We start from the raw sequence: 14,505 nt of genomic DNA on the forward strand, positions 1-14,505 counted from the left end.
ATTCTCAGCTCAGAATTGCTTTGGATTAGGTAATACATTGCAGTGCATACCATGAGTGAATGATGGATGTTATGGTTGATGTCCATTGACCAGTTGAGACCTGAATTATCCTAATGTGATAATCCTTTTGTTCCATGCAAAAGGCATCAAAGGAATGGAAGATCTCAGAAGCAGCCTCATCTGCAGCTGTGAGTATGTAGAACTTGGCACAATGGAGAAGGAATTCATGAATATATATTTTGCATCCCAAATCCTGGGCTAAACTGTGATTGCCACTCCTGTACAGGTGAGAGCAGCCCAAAGTTACTTTGTTCTCCTTGAGGACCTTTTATTGCTGCTGGGACCACTAGAGCAAAGAAATGCCCTAATCATTCCTCTCTGCCAGGCATAAACTTGCCAGGCTAATCTAAAATCACTGTACCTGCTTTCTGACAGACAAATTTCTCTGTATAGGAGTCCTCAGGGAGTAGACCCACTATATTTAAAATGCTTATGAGAAACATTTAAGATGTATTTTGTGTATACAGGAAGAGCAGTATATCAAATGAGAGCCATTGCATAATGGTATAGGAAGGGTTGCTTTTCAAAGGACCAAATCTTAGCATTCACCTCATATCATGGGATATGGCTACAGGCAACCATGTCCATGCATCCTTCTGCTTGAGCTTTAGAGCAAAAAAAGAGTTCTTTTTTGGTACTTCATTATTGGAAACAGGACAAATTCTCCAGTCTGAGGACTCTCTTTAGGGCCCTCGATGGCTTTTTGATGAAAACTGTCACAAGTTGGTTGGTCTTCTCAATACACCAAAACTCTGTCAGTTTGGAAGATGTATGAACTGAAGCATTTTCACAAACGTATAAGAAGGACAAGAATGCATCCAGTATGACAGAATATTGATGCTCCTTGTATCACTTACTTCTCTCATTTTCTGTCTGACCTCAGGGACAAGACACAGCTGAGAGGAATTATCTTTTTCCAAAGAACTGTAGATCCTGAGCTGGGATTCAGAGGAATCCTTCTAATAGGAGAATAGCATCTGCCAAGCCAATCTAAACAGTGAAAATGAAAATCAACGTGCTACGAGCAATGTTTTCTATGATGAGTGGGTTTATTTTCACATTTGTTCTCGCACAGTTACCTAAAGCTCTGGCACAACAACTGCAGGCAGAGCATTCTTCATGAAGTTTGTTGTATTTCAGTGTTCAATTCTCTCATTGAAAGACTTAGATTTTGGCTGTAATGTCTCTCTGGAAATATTTCAAGACCTGTTTGTTTACAACAGTTTTGGCAGGAGGCTGTGGTAAGCTCAAAGTCCCGTGATTATGATTCATTGCTGTGTGAATAATTTCAGTTATCAATCTTGATTATATTTCTATGTGGCTTTACACTATTCACATGTACACTGAAGGCATTCAGAGCCAGGGCTGTGCTTACCCAAATACCATTTTTTGCGTTAAAGAACAAAAAACTGCCAATGAATATTTTAATATTTTTGTATTTAATATTTTGTTTCTTTTTTTTTTAAGTGGGTATTATAGTCTTCTTCAGTTATACATCATGGTTGCTTTATTTTTATTTTATTCATGCATTTAAGTATTTCCCTTTTTTTTTCCAACAAAGGATTGTTGTATGTACATAAATACAGCTGTTACATCATTTTACCTGTGTGGGTTATGACATTCCATATACCAGTACATGATAAGTTAATCAGCACTCAAAATTTAATTCATCCTCCAAACCACGCTGCAATTAAACAATACCTGAGAAGCAAGCATAAATATTTCGCTTTGGGAATGCCCACCCGACAGATGAGGTAACCACAACTGATGTTCTCTTAGCCCTCTCAGAAAACACTGGGGTATAACTCACTCTTGAAAGGTTTGTATGTATCCACATCTTCCCTTCCCACAGGAGCACTTTCTAGCTAGCCTGAAGTGCTGGAAGAATCCACAGGGATTCTTGAACATTTTACCAGACCATGGTCTTCCACTTGTAAGACACAGCAAGTTCAATATTTCCTTCATGGGTCCCTGAATCACACCAGTTTTCCTGCTCGTTCCCCTTTCTGTTTCATGTTTTCAGTACTTCTTCTTAATGAGCATTTTGGATATTTTTGTCCCTTTGTCTTCACTTCCCACTGAAGCCTGACCTCCGTCATATCCAAGGTTTGGATGCTGATGCAACTTGCAGCCATCCCACTCTTGCAAAGGGCAGAAAACGCAAACAGTGTTTGCCCAGGAATGGGTGTTTGTGCAGAAACTGCCCGCAGCCAGCCCTGTTGCTCTGGGAATTCAGGATGGAATCAAGGCAGTGACCATTTTTTTTGTCAGTTGAGACTGAACTAGTGACCTACTGTGAGAATGAAAACCCTCTGGAGTCTTTCTGACTACTTGTATATTCCACTTCCTGTGGAAACAGAAATATCAGACGTGCCATTGCAATCAGATTCCTGTTTGGATGGTTACCTTCCTTCCCAAATTTGTTACTAAATACTTGTTAATTTCTGTGGAGAATTATTTCATGCTATCATGCAAGTTTCAGTCCTTCTAAGTAATACTATTGCCTCAGACTGGATGGGACTGAGCTGGAAAGGGCTGTTGGTCTAATCAGCCATGATATGAAGCAAGAGAGAACACTTTTGAATAAAAAAAGGACATTATGTGAAAGCTTCTGTTTCCAGAGTCACACCATGGGGCTGATGGGCCAGTTCAAAAGCACATAAACACTTACAGGTTCTCCCATCAGAGAGATGGGATTTGGTGGAACATGGGGGAGCTGTTTGCAGGCAGAGCTGCCCGGCTGCCTCGGTGGCCAGTGAGGCTTCTCTGTGCTTTTAGGGAGATGGTAATCAGCAAGTCAGAGGCAGCCACACATGGCTCTCCTATTTTAGCTCTGTTTGGTGTTTTCTTTCCATCAGGTGTGGTGTACAACCAGCATGTTGGTCTGATGAACACAAGCAAATTCTGCTGGGGCCAGTTGAGTTAACCTGTCTGTAAAACAGGAGGAGGCAGCTGATGGCCTGAAATGCAGGCAAAGCTGATGCAGACATGTCATTCAGCTCTCCCAAGATGTGAGGACAGGCTGCTACCTGAAAGGATGTATGTGAGAGGTTTCATCTGAGGAACTCAGACACTGCTGGCCATGTTCCTTTCTATCCAGATCTTTTGTAATGCAGCCTTCAGATTAAGGTTGTAAAGGGAAAGTCATCTGTATGTAAGTTTTGGCTGACAGAAGAACTTTGTAAAAATTCAATCTGGATTGGGAAGGACAGGAACTATGCATAGGAACATTTTTGCATTATTAGATTTATTAGTTTATAATATATGTTACCAGGTAAGAAGCAATTTACAAGCATCAGTAAGGGTTCAATTGCTTTCTCATATATCCCCCAAAGCCCTAAACAAAAAAATCAAACAACGCAATCCCTTAATGGAGATAAGTGTTACAAAATTTTAAGGATGCCCTAAGTTTTTAAAGGGCTGAATATTCTAAAGTAAGGCTCTAAGGTAAATTACTAAGATCTTTGTTAATTACAGAAAAATCACAGGAAGAATATCCATCAGACCTTGACTTTTGCTCATGACTTCATTCGTCTTCACTCTTTTCTAACTGTATTATCCAAACCAGGCTTTCTCCATAGTAGGCCTGGGGAGTTTATTCCCAAAGAGAGCAGGGTTGTATCTGCAGAGAACACTGGCACGTTGAAGAAAGGTGGGCATAGTGGGATTGTGGGAGTGTGTATCTGCTTGTGAGCATGTGGAGATGAGATTTACACCTGTGTTCAGGAGATCCTCAGCCAGAGGAACAGAGTTTTCCTAAGTCCTGCTTATCATAGACAGCCAGTTTGGCCCAAGTTCTGGAAAAGGAAAAAGGGTTGCAATGCCTCAACAACCTCTTGAGGAGATTATATGGAAATATGAGAGACAGAACACCTCTGACTTTACTAGAGAATTTTCAGCAAGGCTCAAATTTTGATGAAGCAAAAGCAGAGATGTAGTAAAAGAGGTTGGCAGCTACAAGGCAGGGCTATAAACTGGTATATGGAGAGGGGGAAGGCCACAAAAGAAGCAAGGTGATGAGGGTAAAGCTGGGAGAAAAAACTAGCTGTGTGACTGGGGAAATGGGACTGAGGACATGGGAGAGGGCTGGGAGATGCCAGAGAAACCAGAGTCATACTGCATAGGGATAGGAAAAGCAGAGAAGTGAGACATCAGGGAGGTGTAGGAGAAAACACGGGCTTCTTTCCTCTTCTCTTACTTACATAAATTTGGAGCTGAAAGATTGTCAAATCAAAAAGATACCTGTTTTCAAGACAAATCTCAGTGAATGTAAGGGGCAGGAAGCAGTGTATGCTGCTTATGTGTACTTTTTTCTACCCAAACCTACCAAAAAGCCTGTTTTCCATTAAAAAAGGAACATAAGGCTTTGCATGGCTCTGTAATACATAGATGGTGGTCTCCTCTACAATGAACACATCCACTACTGTCCTGTTGCAATGCTAAATTTGCCTGAGACCCTCTTAGAGTGGTTAATTTCTAACTTGGATCTTGCTACCAATACACTCCTATGACAAAGGTCACATTTCTAAAGACAAAAGTAAAGAAAGGAAGGTAGTAACATGGTGCCAGTAATGCAGTTGAATTTTACTTTTAATTTACAGCTTAGGGGTTATTCTAGCTAATAGGCCTCTTCTAGTCAAAACAGAACAAGAATGCTCCCTCTGCTCTTCAGGGGGAGTGTTAAGATTGATGATCTCAATGCATTCTAGCTGCCTGTGCATACATAACCTTTCTGAGTGCTTGCTTGTGATGGAAACTGTTCGCTGTGTTTTGCAGGTACTTCTGAATCTTCAGCTTCTTCCCGCTCTCTCCTTGGCTCTGATTTCTCTCCCATTTTCTTATGAGACTTGCTTTTTCTCAAATGCAACTTTTCTCTTTCTCGTCTCTCCTTTACACCTTCAGGTTGCTAAAAGGCAGGGAAAAAATAGCAGGGAGTTAAAAGTGACTCCTACAAGAACAAAAAAAAAGCTCATTATGTTATTTCACGATGAAACAAAATATTCCAGTAACCTGCCTCACCAAGATCGGCTTTACCATGATGGGCTCAAATTCAAGGCCCAAGGCAGTCACCCTGAAGCTCAGCAAGAAGCAACACACATGCTTTGATTTTACTCTGTATATGATAGGAAGGTCACTGGCCAAGTGGACTTGAAGAGGAGAGCAGACAGGAGGGAGAGAGGAAGGGGGTCTGAGTTTTCAGCCCAGACTCTCTGTTTCTGTCCTTTCACTTGATCCATCTTTATGTGCCTGAAAGCTGCTCAGTGCCAGCTGCAAAGACCTCACTGAAAACAAGGTCATGAAGGGTTCTCAAAGACACATCTATCAGACAAAAGCAATATGCAGGGAAGGAGATGAATTACCTTTCCCACAATGTTCACCTGTCTGATCATAGTGGTTTGAAATGCACCCACAGAGCTCAGAATGCAAAAAAATGCTCCATTTGGAGACATTGGTTTAAGCTCAAATTTCCTTTCAGATCTCTGACCGATTGCTCAGTTCTTTGAGATTCTCAAGTCTTTCACATCTCCCAAACTGCAATGGTGACTGACTGAGGGAATGACAACTTGGTCTGCTTGAAAAACAGACTAAAATACACACCTCACTGCTGATTACAGAGGGGCATTGGAATCCAAGCTTTTAACTGGAACTGAAGCCATATTTAATACATTATGCTTGCTATACCTAATCATACAACTATACACTCACAGACTTTCTAAACACAGGCATTTTTGAGAAATTATAAATGAGAAACCAGACAACCACTGGTGAATGCTGGCACATGAGGCAATGTAAATTTCCAAATGAAATCAACTGAAGAGCTCCTAAAGAGGAAAAAGAAGATTAGGGAATGCATTTGAAATTTTGACAATAGTGTAACAGTGCTGTCATCACCACAATTCTGCATATTTTTAGAGGACTGGTCATGCAAGGACTATAATTATGGAACTGATCATGTAATTATGCTGCTTATTGAAAAGAGACCTTTATTTCCCTTTTGCTGTGCAGAAGGTGTTCAAAGAGAGCTTAAAATTACTTTTCCATACAAACTGTCAGTGTCAAGAAACTGAAAAAAAAAAAAGATTTTTCCTTCTGTGGCTATTTGATGCTAATGTCAGGTGTTATTTAAGCACAACTTTTTGAATGGAGTGACAATTTGATAGTGTTCTTCTGATACTTAAAAGTGAGTTAGGATTTATTACCCTTTCTTCCATTGTGTGATGCAGCAGATATTATGTATCAAAATAATAAAAATATATTAAAGTGTCATAGACAAAAGATTGCTACTGGCTACTTCATCAATACACACCAGACAAAACAAATGCTCATGGCTCAGGACAGAATGATGGGGACAAGGAAGAAATGGGGGGAGAATCCCCTGCTGCCTGCATGCCCTTTCAGTGAAATTATGTTCAGCCACTTACAGCAGTAGCTGCTGCTGCAGCTGTGTGGTGACACTGCAGAAAGCAGATGGATGGAGTCCTGAGGGGCAAGAGAGAAGCCTCTCAAACACTGCAGTGTCTGGCAGTATTACAGATAACACCATATGGGTTAAGTCAGGTCAGCAGCAGTGGAAAAGTAAGCTGGGTCTTGCAGCAAAAGTGAAGCAAATCTGGGTTTATATTGTCATGTTTTGTTGTCACAGCCAGAGACTCTTCTGAAAACATTGCCATATGAGCCAATGTGGTGTCTCATTTTGAGGATAAACATTCCTGAATAAGCCTAGACAGTAACACCACAACAAGAATCCTCACACTAATGATACAACTTTAACCTTGTTTGTGCTACTGTAGTAATTTGAGACCACATAATATGAGAAATTCCAATTGGAGTTTATGTCTGCACTTCCCCCAGCAATGTCACAGCAATTACACAAAGGATAAAGCTGACTTGGTTGCTTGGGCTTTTTTTTTCTGTAGTGATCTTAAGTTAGTTGTTACCTACCAAAGAAACTGAGCGTTTGCTTTTGAGATGCAATTGCTTTTCAAAGGACTCTGCAAATTCCTGAATGGAGTTTGATCTTGTCTCTGGGCATGAGCTGTCTGCTGAAGGTGTTCTGCTTGCCTTCCTGTGGCAGTGGCATTTGACATCTTGGTCTTGAAATTCCTTGGAGCCCCTGAGGTGGCCTGAAGATGAGCCTTTGGCAGAAGCATGAAGTTGTGTTGTATGGAGGGAGGAAAGCTTGGCCTGAAAAACAAAAGGTCTTTGTTGAGTAATGAATATTAAAGCAGATCACACAAGGAAGAATTTTTTTTCTGCCACAGAGACTCTCCAAACAGTGGTGCAAAGTGAAGGACCTTGCCCAGAATTCTGTGTCTTTCTTTTTATGTGCAGGAGAATCATACTGCCAAGAACCTGCTTTTTAAAGGTAGCAGAGGCAGAATTTCCTATTACTGCTGGGTTTGAGGATCTAAGTTTTGGCAAACAAATGAACATTTCAAATGTAAAGTGTGCTGGGTCCTCTTAGTGTTCACTGACACTAAAAGGAACTGGGATTCTTCATAACCTCAAAAACTCAGGCTTTGCGCCCAGCTGCAGTTTCTAGGCAGGACTCTCAAAAAGCATTACCCAGCCCTTTGCGGCCAGATGAGTCAGATAAGAGGTTTGATCCCCGGGTCAAATTCTCAGCATGGCCCACAGGCAGCCTGGATGCTTCATTGTCCATCTTTGAATTTTCAGCTGATTTCTTGGACACATTTGTCCCAAACTAATGAAGGAGCAGTTTCAGGGCACTGAGGGATACATCCCAACCAAAGAAGTGGTAGGAAACATACTTCCACAATTACATTTGCAGGACTGAAGTGAGGAGGGAGTAGACAGATGTTTAGTTTCTGTGTGATTCAATTTTCCCAGGCCTGGCATGCAGATAAAAGCTATTGATCTGCATCAGCTTTGTTTAATTGAATGTCTGTAAAGGAGATACAGAACTGCTGTGTCCTGCGGAGTCATGTGTTGGTGGTTTTACTAATGGACAGACCCGTAGAAGAGATGGGTGAGAAGGACACCACACAGGGCCAGGGATACCCCGAACCCTGCCAGCTGTTGATGCTTTTTCAGGATGAGTAGCTGAACACTGATAAGATGCAGATGGTGAAAATTGTGAGAGATGGGAGGTACTGAAAATTACACCCCTGCAGGTGTCAGATTAAAGCATTCTAGGCACCCAGGTGCTGCATACATTTTTGAATGCATGTATGTTTTGGACATTATGAGGAATTTCTTCACAGAAAGGATGGTTAGGCATTGGAATGGGCTGCCCAGAGAGGTGGTGGAGTCACTGTCCCTGGAGGTGTTTATGGAAAGACTGGATGTGGCACCCAGTGCCATCGTCTAACTGGCATGGTGGTGGTTTGGTCAAAGGTTGGACTCAACGATCTCAGGGGTCTTTTCCAACCCAGTTGATTCTGTGTTTTGTATAAGCCCGGTGCTAAGTCTTCAGCTACTAAGTAACTATGAGAAGTTCTGCTGGCTTTAAGGGAGCTGTGATTGTTTATAACAAATGAAGCCTTATCCTACAGGTTCTGCAGAGCTTTCTAAGAAAATCCAGTAGAAAACCTTACACTCAGAGTAGGTGTGTGTCTTGGTTGTTTTGTTATTTTAACAAACAGGGGAAAACTAAACCAACTTGGTATAGCGTTCACATGAATCTACAAACCTTGGACTGCAAGGGACCTGAAACATGTCCTGCACACAATTTCATGCACTCTGGTCCAGATGCTGCTATAAATGTATTGGCACAACAGGAACCTATGCAGCCTTTCTCTGAATAGTGGGGCTGTGCATTCATATGGCTGTGGCTACATCACTTTAGACAGGCTTGATGAGAGATGCTAAATATAATAAATCTCACACCCAACAGAAGTACCTAATAAGGAGAGTTTACAAAAAATATGGTACTGATTCCATTTTTTTTTTCCAGGCATAAGCTTACTATGTCCAGTATTATGGACTGTCTCTGAGAGTAGTGTTAACGATTTCTGCCATGTCGTTTTTACTTTGGTTTCAAACCAGTCAATACAGCTGTAAGTTCTGTAAGGTCATATTGTATTGTTACTTTAGAAAGCATCAAAGCAATCACATTGTGCTCAAGGGACGGGAGCACACATGCCATGCCAGGCTCAACAAGCTAAATGTCTTCTCTGTCATTTTAATGGCATCAACATATATACTTTCCTGGAAATAAAAATTGTCTCATGGTAAAAATCACTGGTATCTGTTCCTAGAGGGTTTGGGGCAAAAAAAACAAACTACAAACACAGGAGGACAGCTGAAATGGGGGATTGTATTCTATCCTGTTTTGCACTGTCTGTAAATGTTTTCTTTTACTAAGACATTGCTTTTTTATTTCCCTTCACAGATAGAATTACAGTGAAGCCCTCAACAAAAAGACTGCAGTTTACCTACCAATATGGCAGCAATGGTCCAGAAAAGGGACAGCCTTTCCTCTGAAATGCCCATCTGCCTCAGTGGGCTAAGGGTAAAGCTACACAGACAGGTCTATGCAATCATATTACTGTGACTGTGCCTTCTCTCACAGTGCTTTGCATGATACATTAAATTCTTCACCATCAAAATGGGGATTTTTTGCCAGTGCTGGGAAAGCCAGAAGCACCAAGGGATCTCAGGGATTGTTTCTCTTTACCATTAGTACTCCTTTTTTTCTGTGTTGGGTAAAGGCCACTCATGCTCAGTGTGTCTATTTACAAAACAGCTAATCTTCTGCTAATTGCCCATCTCAAACACACAAAAGTTACACAAACAAAAATAATTCACACAACAAAACTTGTTGTCAGTATAATTTGCCTTATCTCTTTCTCAGTTTCTGTTGCAGACAAGTTAATTGCTTACATCTTTTGGGCTTGATCTGAGAGCTTGCACAGCTGTCAGTAAGAAAATTAATCTTCAGTGTGTCAGCACAAATGATCATTGTTTGCTGGAGTTTACACAATGTCCCGAGTATTTTAGGGATATTTTGAAACATCTGACATTCAGATGCTCTCCCATGGCTTCATTTCCTTCAGAGAAGCTTATAGACAAACACATGTTTCTTAAAAATGTTTTGGTCTGGGCTCCAATTGGTCTATAGTAACAATATTGTGGTAGATCACTCTTAGTTTAGTTTAAATTAAATGTCAGTAGCTTCAACAGCAGTCAGTTGTTCTGCTCCCACTCTCAGCTGCTCTTAGCAATTTTCTCCTGTGAGCAACAATGTCTATTTGAAGGTGGATACATGTATGGGGTTGTAAAACTCTTATCAGTTCTCCTTTGCCTCCAATCTTTTCCTTACAACAAAATGTCTGGGAAGTAAGAACTGTTCTGAGCCAAAATGATGCAGGATACCTAGAATGTGTCAAGGAAAGTAATAACTGGAGGCTTCAAAAAGAGTATCACAGTTAATTTGTCTAAAACTTGCCAGGGGAACAAGTTAAATAAAGGAGAAGGAAACATGACTTAATTGTCCCCAGTTGTCACATTCAGTGTTGGCCCACAGCAATATACACAACTCTGAGCTTTCCAGGAGAGTGGAGCTACGTGTTGTTTTAGCCTGAGTGTGGAGTTACGTGTTTTAGCCTGACTTGCCAGTGACGCAGGGAAGGATGAATATAATTTTGTGTTCCCCTCTGCAGAATGTGAATGACAATAGCAAAAGCATTTTGCAAAGCTCATCTCAGTACTATGTGTGAGGTACACCAAGATATTGGGGAAAAAAATAATGAAAACTGTTGTTAGTTTGGGAGTTATTTTACAAAGCTTTATCCGAATTTGGGATGGGGGCTGTACCACAATAGGATACCACAGGAGTTTATTTTTGTCTCTGAGGTGGGAGCAGGGGCTTGAATGTCTTACTACAGGACAGGAAAAACTACAAAGATCAATACACCAGTTTGGAGCTGAAAATGATTTTGCAGTAGAACCACCTTTTGTGCTGCCCTGAGAGCACTTAGCTGTGTAGCACCAAAAAGCTTGTGGGGCAGAAGCAGTTCACATGGGCAGGACTGCTCTGCTGCTGATGCCCTGAATACCAGCCTTGGATGTGAGACCAAGTGAGCTGGCAGTGCTCTTTTGGCTGTTCCACTGCACCTGCACAAGGAGCTCTTGCCAACAGCTGTGTCAGAACCTGATTTTCATGTAAACAGTGGAGTTATCTCAATTTTCAGTGTTGGGACAGAAGAAAGGATACACTGTGATCTGCTGTGGAGGTACTAACGTTCAGAAGAGATGCAGTCTAATCTCAGTTATTACACCTCCTGATAATTAGCACTGTTCTGATAAAATGAAGACAATGTTTAAATAACAGTACCAGTGTTTTGAATCTTACAAGAGTTATAATTTGTAATAATTAACCTTACAGTAGTTATAATTTGTAGTAACTATGAAAAAACCACACATCCAGGTGCAATAGCAAGCTACTGCTCTCAAAAAGGAGATGCTCTTTCTGGAGGTATTTCTAAGGCATCAGTAGTGCCCACTTGTTTAACTTCTGGCTTTGGTTAAAGACAACGTGTACTAATGCTCTTTATTACCAACTACTCAGCTTCCCAATCAAGAGTTCGTTTCAAAATGTATCCCCAAACCCTAAAATTCCCAAAAAAATCTTCCCGTCTCATTCCTCCAGCCAACTTCAGGCACTGAGAAAAAAAGCAGTCAAAATTTACATCTTCTGTATGAAACTAGTGGAGCAAGACAAATTTGTGTGAAGCATTAATGTGAAGGCCAGACATAATTAAGTGCACACAATATCTTCAGCTCATTAAACAATAACATCAGAAAATCACAATTTTTCTGTCAGCCAACTTAATCTAAATTCCAGGTATGGATTCAGGAATGCAAGTACAGCAAAGTATTTGAATAGCTATTAGCTAAATATTCAAATAGCTTTTGAACAAACTGAATATAAGGACATGCTTCAAATGAAATGTCTGTGCACACATGAATACAGCCACAAATATACAAGAAGATGTGTTCAGCATGTTGCTGAATGGAAAGTGATTTAAAGTACATTCTTACACTCCAGTTTCTATTGAGGCCTAAAGAAATCACATCTGCAAGGATCTCTAAGTGAAAAAAATAAAATACAGTAAAGATAACTAACCTCCTCCCCCCACCCCCCATTAATAAACATTATATATTCAGCATTCTGATGGAATACAGCAGCAAAGCTCTAGCTCAGAGTCTGTCTTGCAACCTGTGGCCGAGGTGAAATATAACAGTAAATAACAAACATGGCTGATCAGACCAGAAGTTATGAATGAAGGTTACCTCTCCAGCCTGTCCAAGAATTCAAAGAGGGAGGAAGTGGTTTTGGACTCCTTCATTTTTCTTAGCCAGTTTTTTTGGAAACGAAAAATCCCACAGCTTAGAACATGACAGCTGCAGTGGAGAACAACTTGCAAGGTGGAAACATAGAATGGCACAAAAAAATGTTTGGAAAAGATTAGCTGTTTCTCCCCAATGTACTAGCATTTGCTTTGTTGCAGCCATAATGATCTAAGGATATAAGTAAATAATGGTTTGTAAAGGAAAATAGTATGTCTGTTAAGACAACTGATTGTTTTTCCAACTGTCATTGGAAAAAAAGGAGACAGATTTGGACTACCTAAATGTGCTTTTAAAAGTTGAAATAAAAGCAACAATCTTTGAATAAAGAGAGACTGTGAACAGCTGTTTTCAGTTTAACCTAATTTTGATAATCACTTAGTTGTGAGCTGCCTTCTGCACATGAACCTGCCCCTTTCCCAACTGTTTTGTTAGTTAAAGAATAAAAAATGTACTTCTACCTTAAAATCTTACTTCACAGTTTAGTAAGCTTTGTTTTGTATCACTGTTTTCAGAGTCAGATATTTTAAACCAGGAGGGACTGCATCCTCTAGCTTAAAACAGAAGTTCCCCTGAAAACAGGTGAGTCCCAAGAGGTAAAGGGTAAAATTTCCTGGAGACAGTATAGTTGCAGAATTAGGTCCAAATCTTTTTAATACATATGGAGTTATACAGTTTTTCACATAAGAACAGACTCATTACAGACCATCTTGAAGTACGCAGGTGCAAAATGTTTTGATCTCTGCCAGGTTGTGCTGAGTAGCCAGAACAACATTGTAATACATAGTTAGGCAGCTATCACACACTTCTTACATTTCTGGTCCTGTCATCACTTACCTTGGAGTTTACCAGTCTTCCTGTATTCCAAGACCACAGAGGCCTGACCCTGGCAGACAGTTAAGTTCAAAAAGCAACTAGTAACTGCCAGTAGGAACTGAACTTACTTGGCAAGGTGTCCCATTCTCCTCCTCATACATTCCTAGGGCCCTGCCTCTGGGGATGGAAGTTATATTTATACATAAATCACATGCACACACAGAGAAAGCTGCACACAGCTCTTACCGGTAGGGATGCTCTCCTTTCACTACAGAGTCGTGTCTGACGTTTCTTGAGACCTCTGCCTTCTTTCTCCTTCTCATCGATCAAGTTGTGGCCCCAGAAGCTGCTCATCCATTTTGCAAAGAAAATATCATCATCCTCATCATATTCCATGCACAGATGCTCCAAACTTGGGCGGGGGGAGGGGGGTCTCCCAACCAGACAAGGCAAAGCAAGGTCAAATTCTACCACCAGGCCAGTAGCTTCACACTGTTCTGCCAACAAGAGGAAGCAGAGGCACAGTTTCAACCACTCTTTCAGCACTCCCTCCCCAAAACCTGTCTCACTGCAGCCCTGGGCACCATCTAAACATAAGTGCACCCTTTCTCATCTCTTTTGAACAAGGTTTCCTTTAACCTTTCCATTGCAGCGATGTCCAATATGACACTGCCGCAGGGGGCGGGTGGCAGGGCTGTGGCTGCTCCCTGTGTTGCTGCTGAGTGCCCCAGCTGTCAATACCGATGCAGAACTGCCCACAGTTACATGCCTGCGGGGGGCCTACACAGGCTCAAAGTAGGCTTGTGATTTTTGAGAAGCAGAATTGACATATTGATGTTGGTCAGAAGCTGGCACAGCTGCTTGCAGAGACCTAGCTGGCTCTGTGGGAGGGAGCACAAATGGCCCACTCTTCTGCTGTTGCTCTCTCTCTCCTGACTTCTGTTGCCTCTGCTCCTCCTTCAGTATTTAGGAAACACGGTCTGTCTAGGTAGAAGCCCTCCCTGAAGCAACTGCTCATTCATTTTTGGGTTATGACAGTGTAAGCTTGCAGCTGCTGCTTTTCACCTGAGTAATTCATCATTCAGGGCCATATCAGGGTTATGGGAGGTCCTGCCTCACTTGAATGCACTCAGGGTAAAAATGTGCTGGTTCTTCCTCACCAGCCCTGGGTGTAAGCCATACAAGCCTTGCCTACACCACAGAACAGAACAGGGCCAGGGATTGATTTTTGGCGCTCAGATCAAGTATCTAAACTGACCACATGTACCCTATGTGGTGTTTGTGCTGTGGGTCTCCTCGAGGCTCTATGTGGCT

At 41.4% G+C, this 14,505-nt stretch overlaps 1 protein-coding gene across 1 annotated transcript; it reads right to left on the bottom strand.

The window, feature by feature from the left end:
- Nucleotides 1–1,527: 1,527 nt before the first annotated feature.
- LNP1 (leukemia NUP98 fusion partner 1) lies at nucleotides 1,528–13,798 on the bottom strand. Its single transcript, XM_032098411.1, has 3 exons — nucleotides 13,438–13,798; nucleotides 7,003–7,245; nucleotides 1,528–4,966 (listed from the first exon to the last, which is right to left on the bottom strand). Exons 1-3 carry the CDS (start codon nucleotides 13,585–13,587, stop codon nucleotides 4,766–4,768), a joined length of 594 nt encoding a protein of 197 aa, XP_031954302.1. The 5' UTR covers nucleotides 13,588–13,798; the 3' UTR covers nucleotides 1,528–4,765.
- Between the last annotated feature and the right edge of the window lie 707 nt (nucleotides 13,799–14,505).

The sequence above is a fragment of the Corvus moneduloides genome, chromosome 2 (genome assembly GCF_009650955.1).
Source record: "Corvus moneduloides isolate bCorMon1 chromosome 2, bCorMon1.pri, whole genome shotgun sequence".
NCBI classification, from domain to species: Eukaryota; Metazoa; Chordata; class Aves; order Passeriformes; family Corvidae; genus Corvus; species Corvus moneduloides.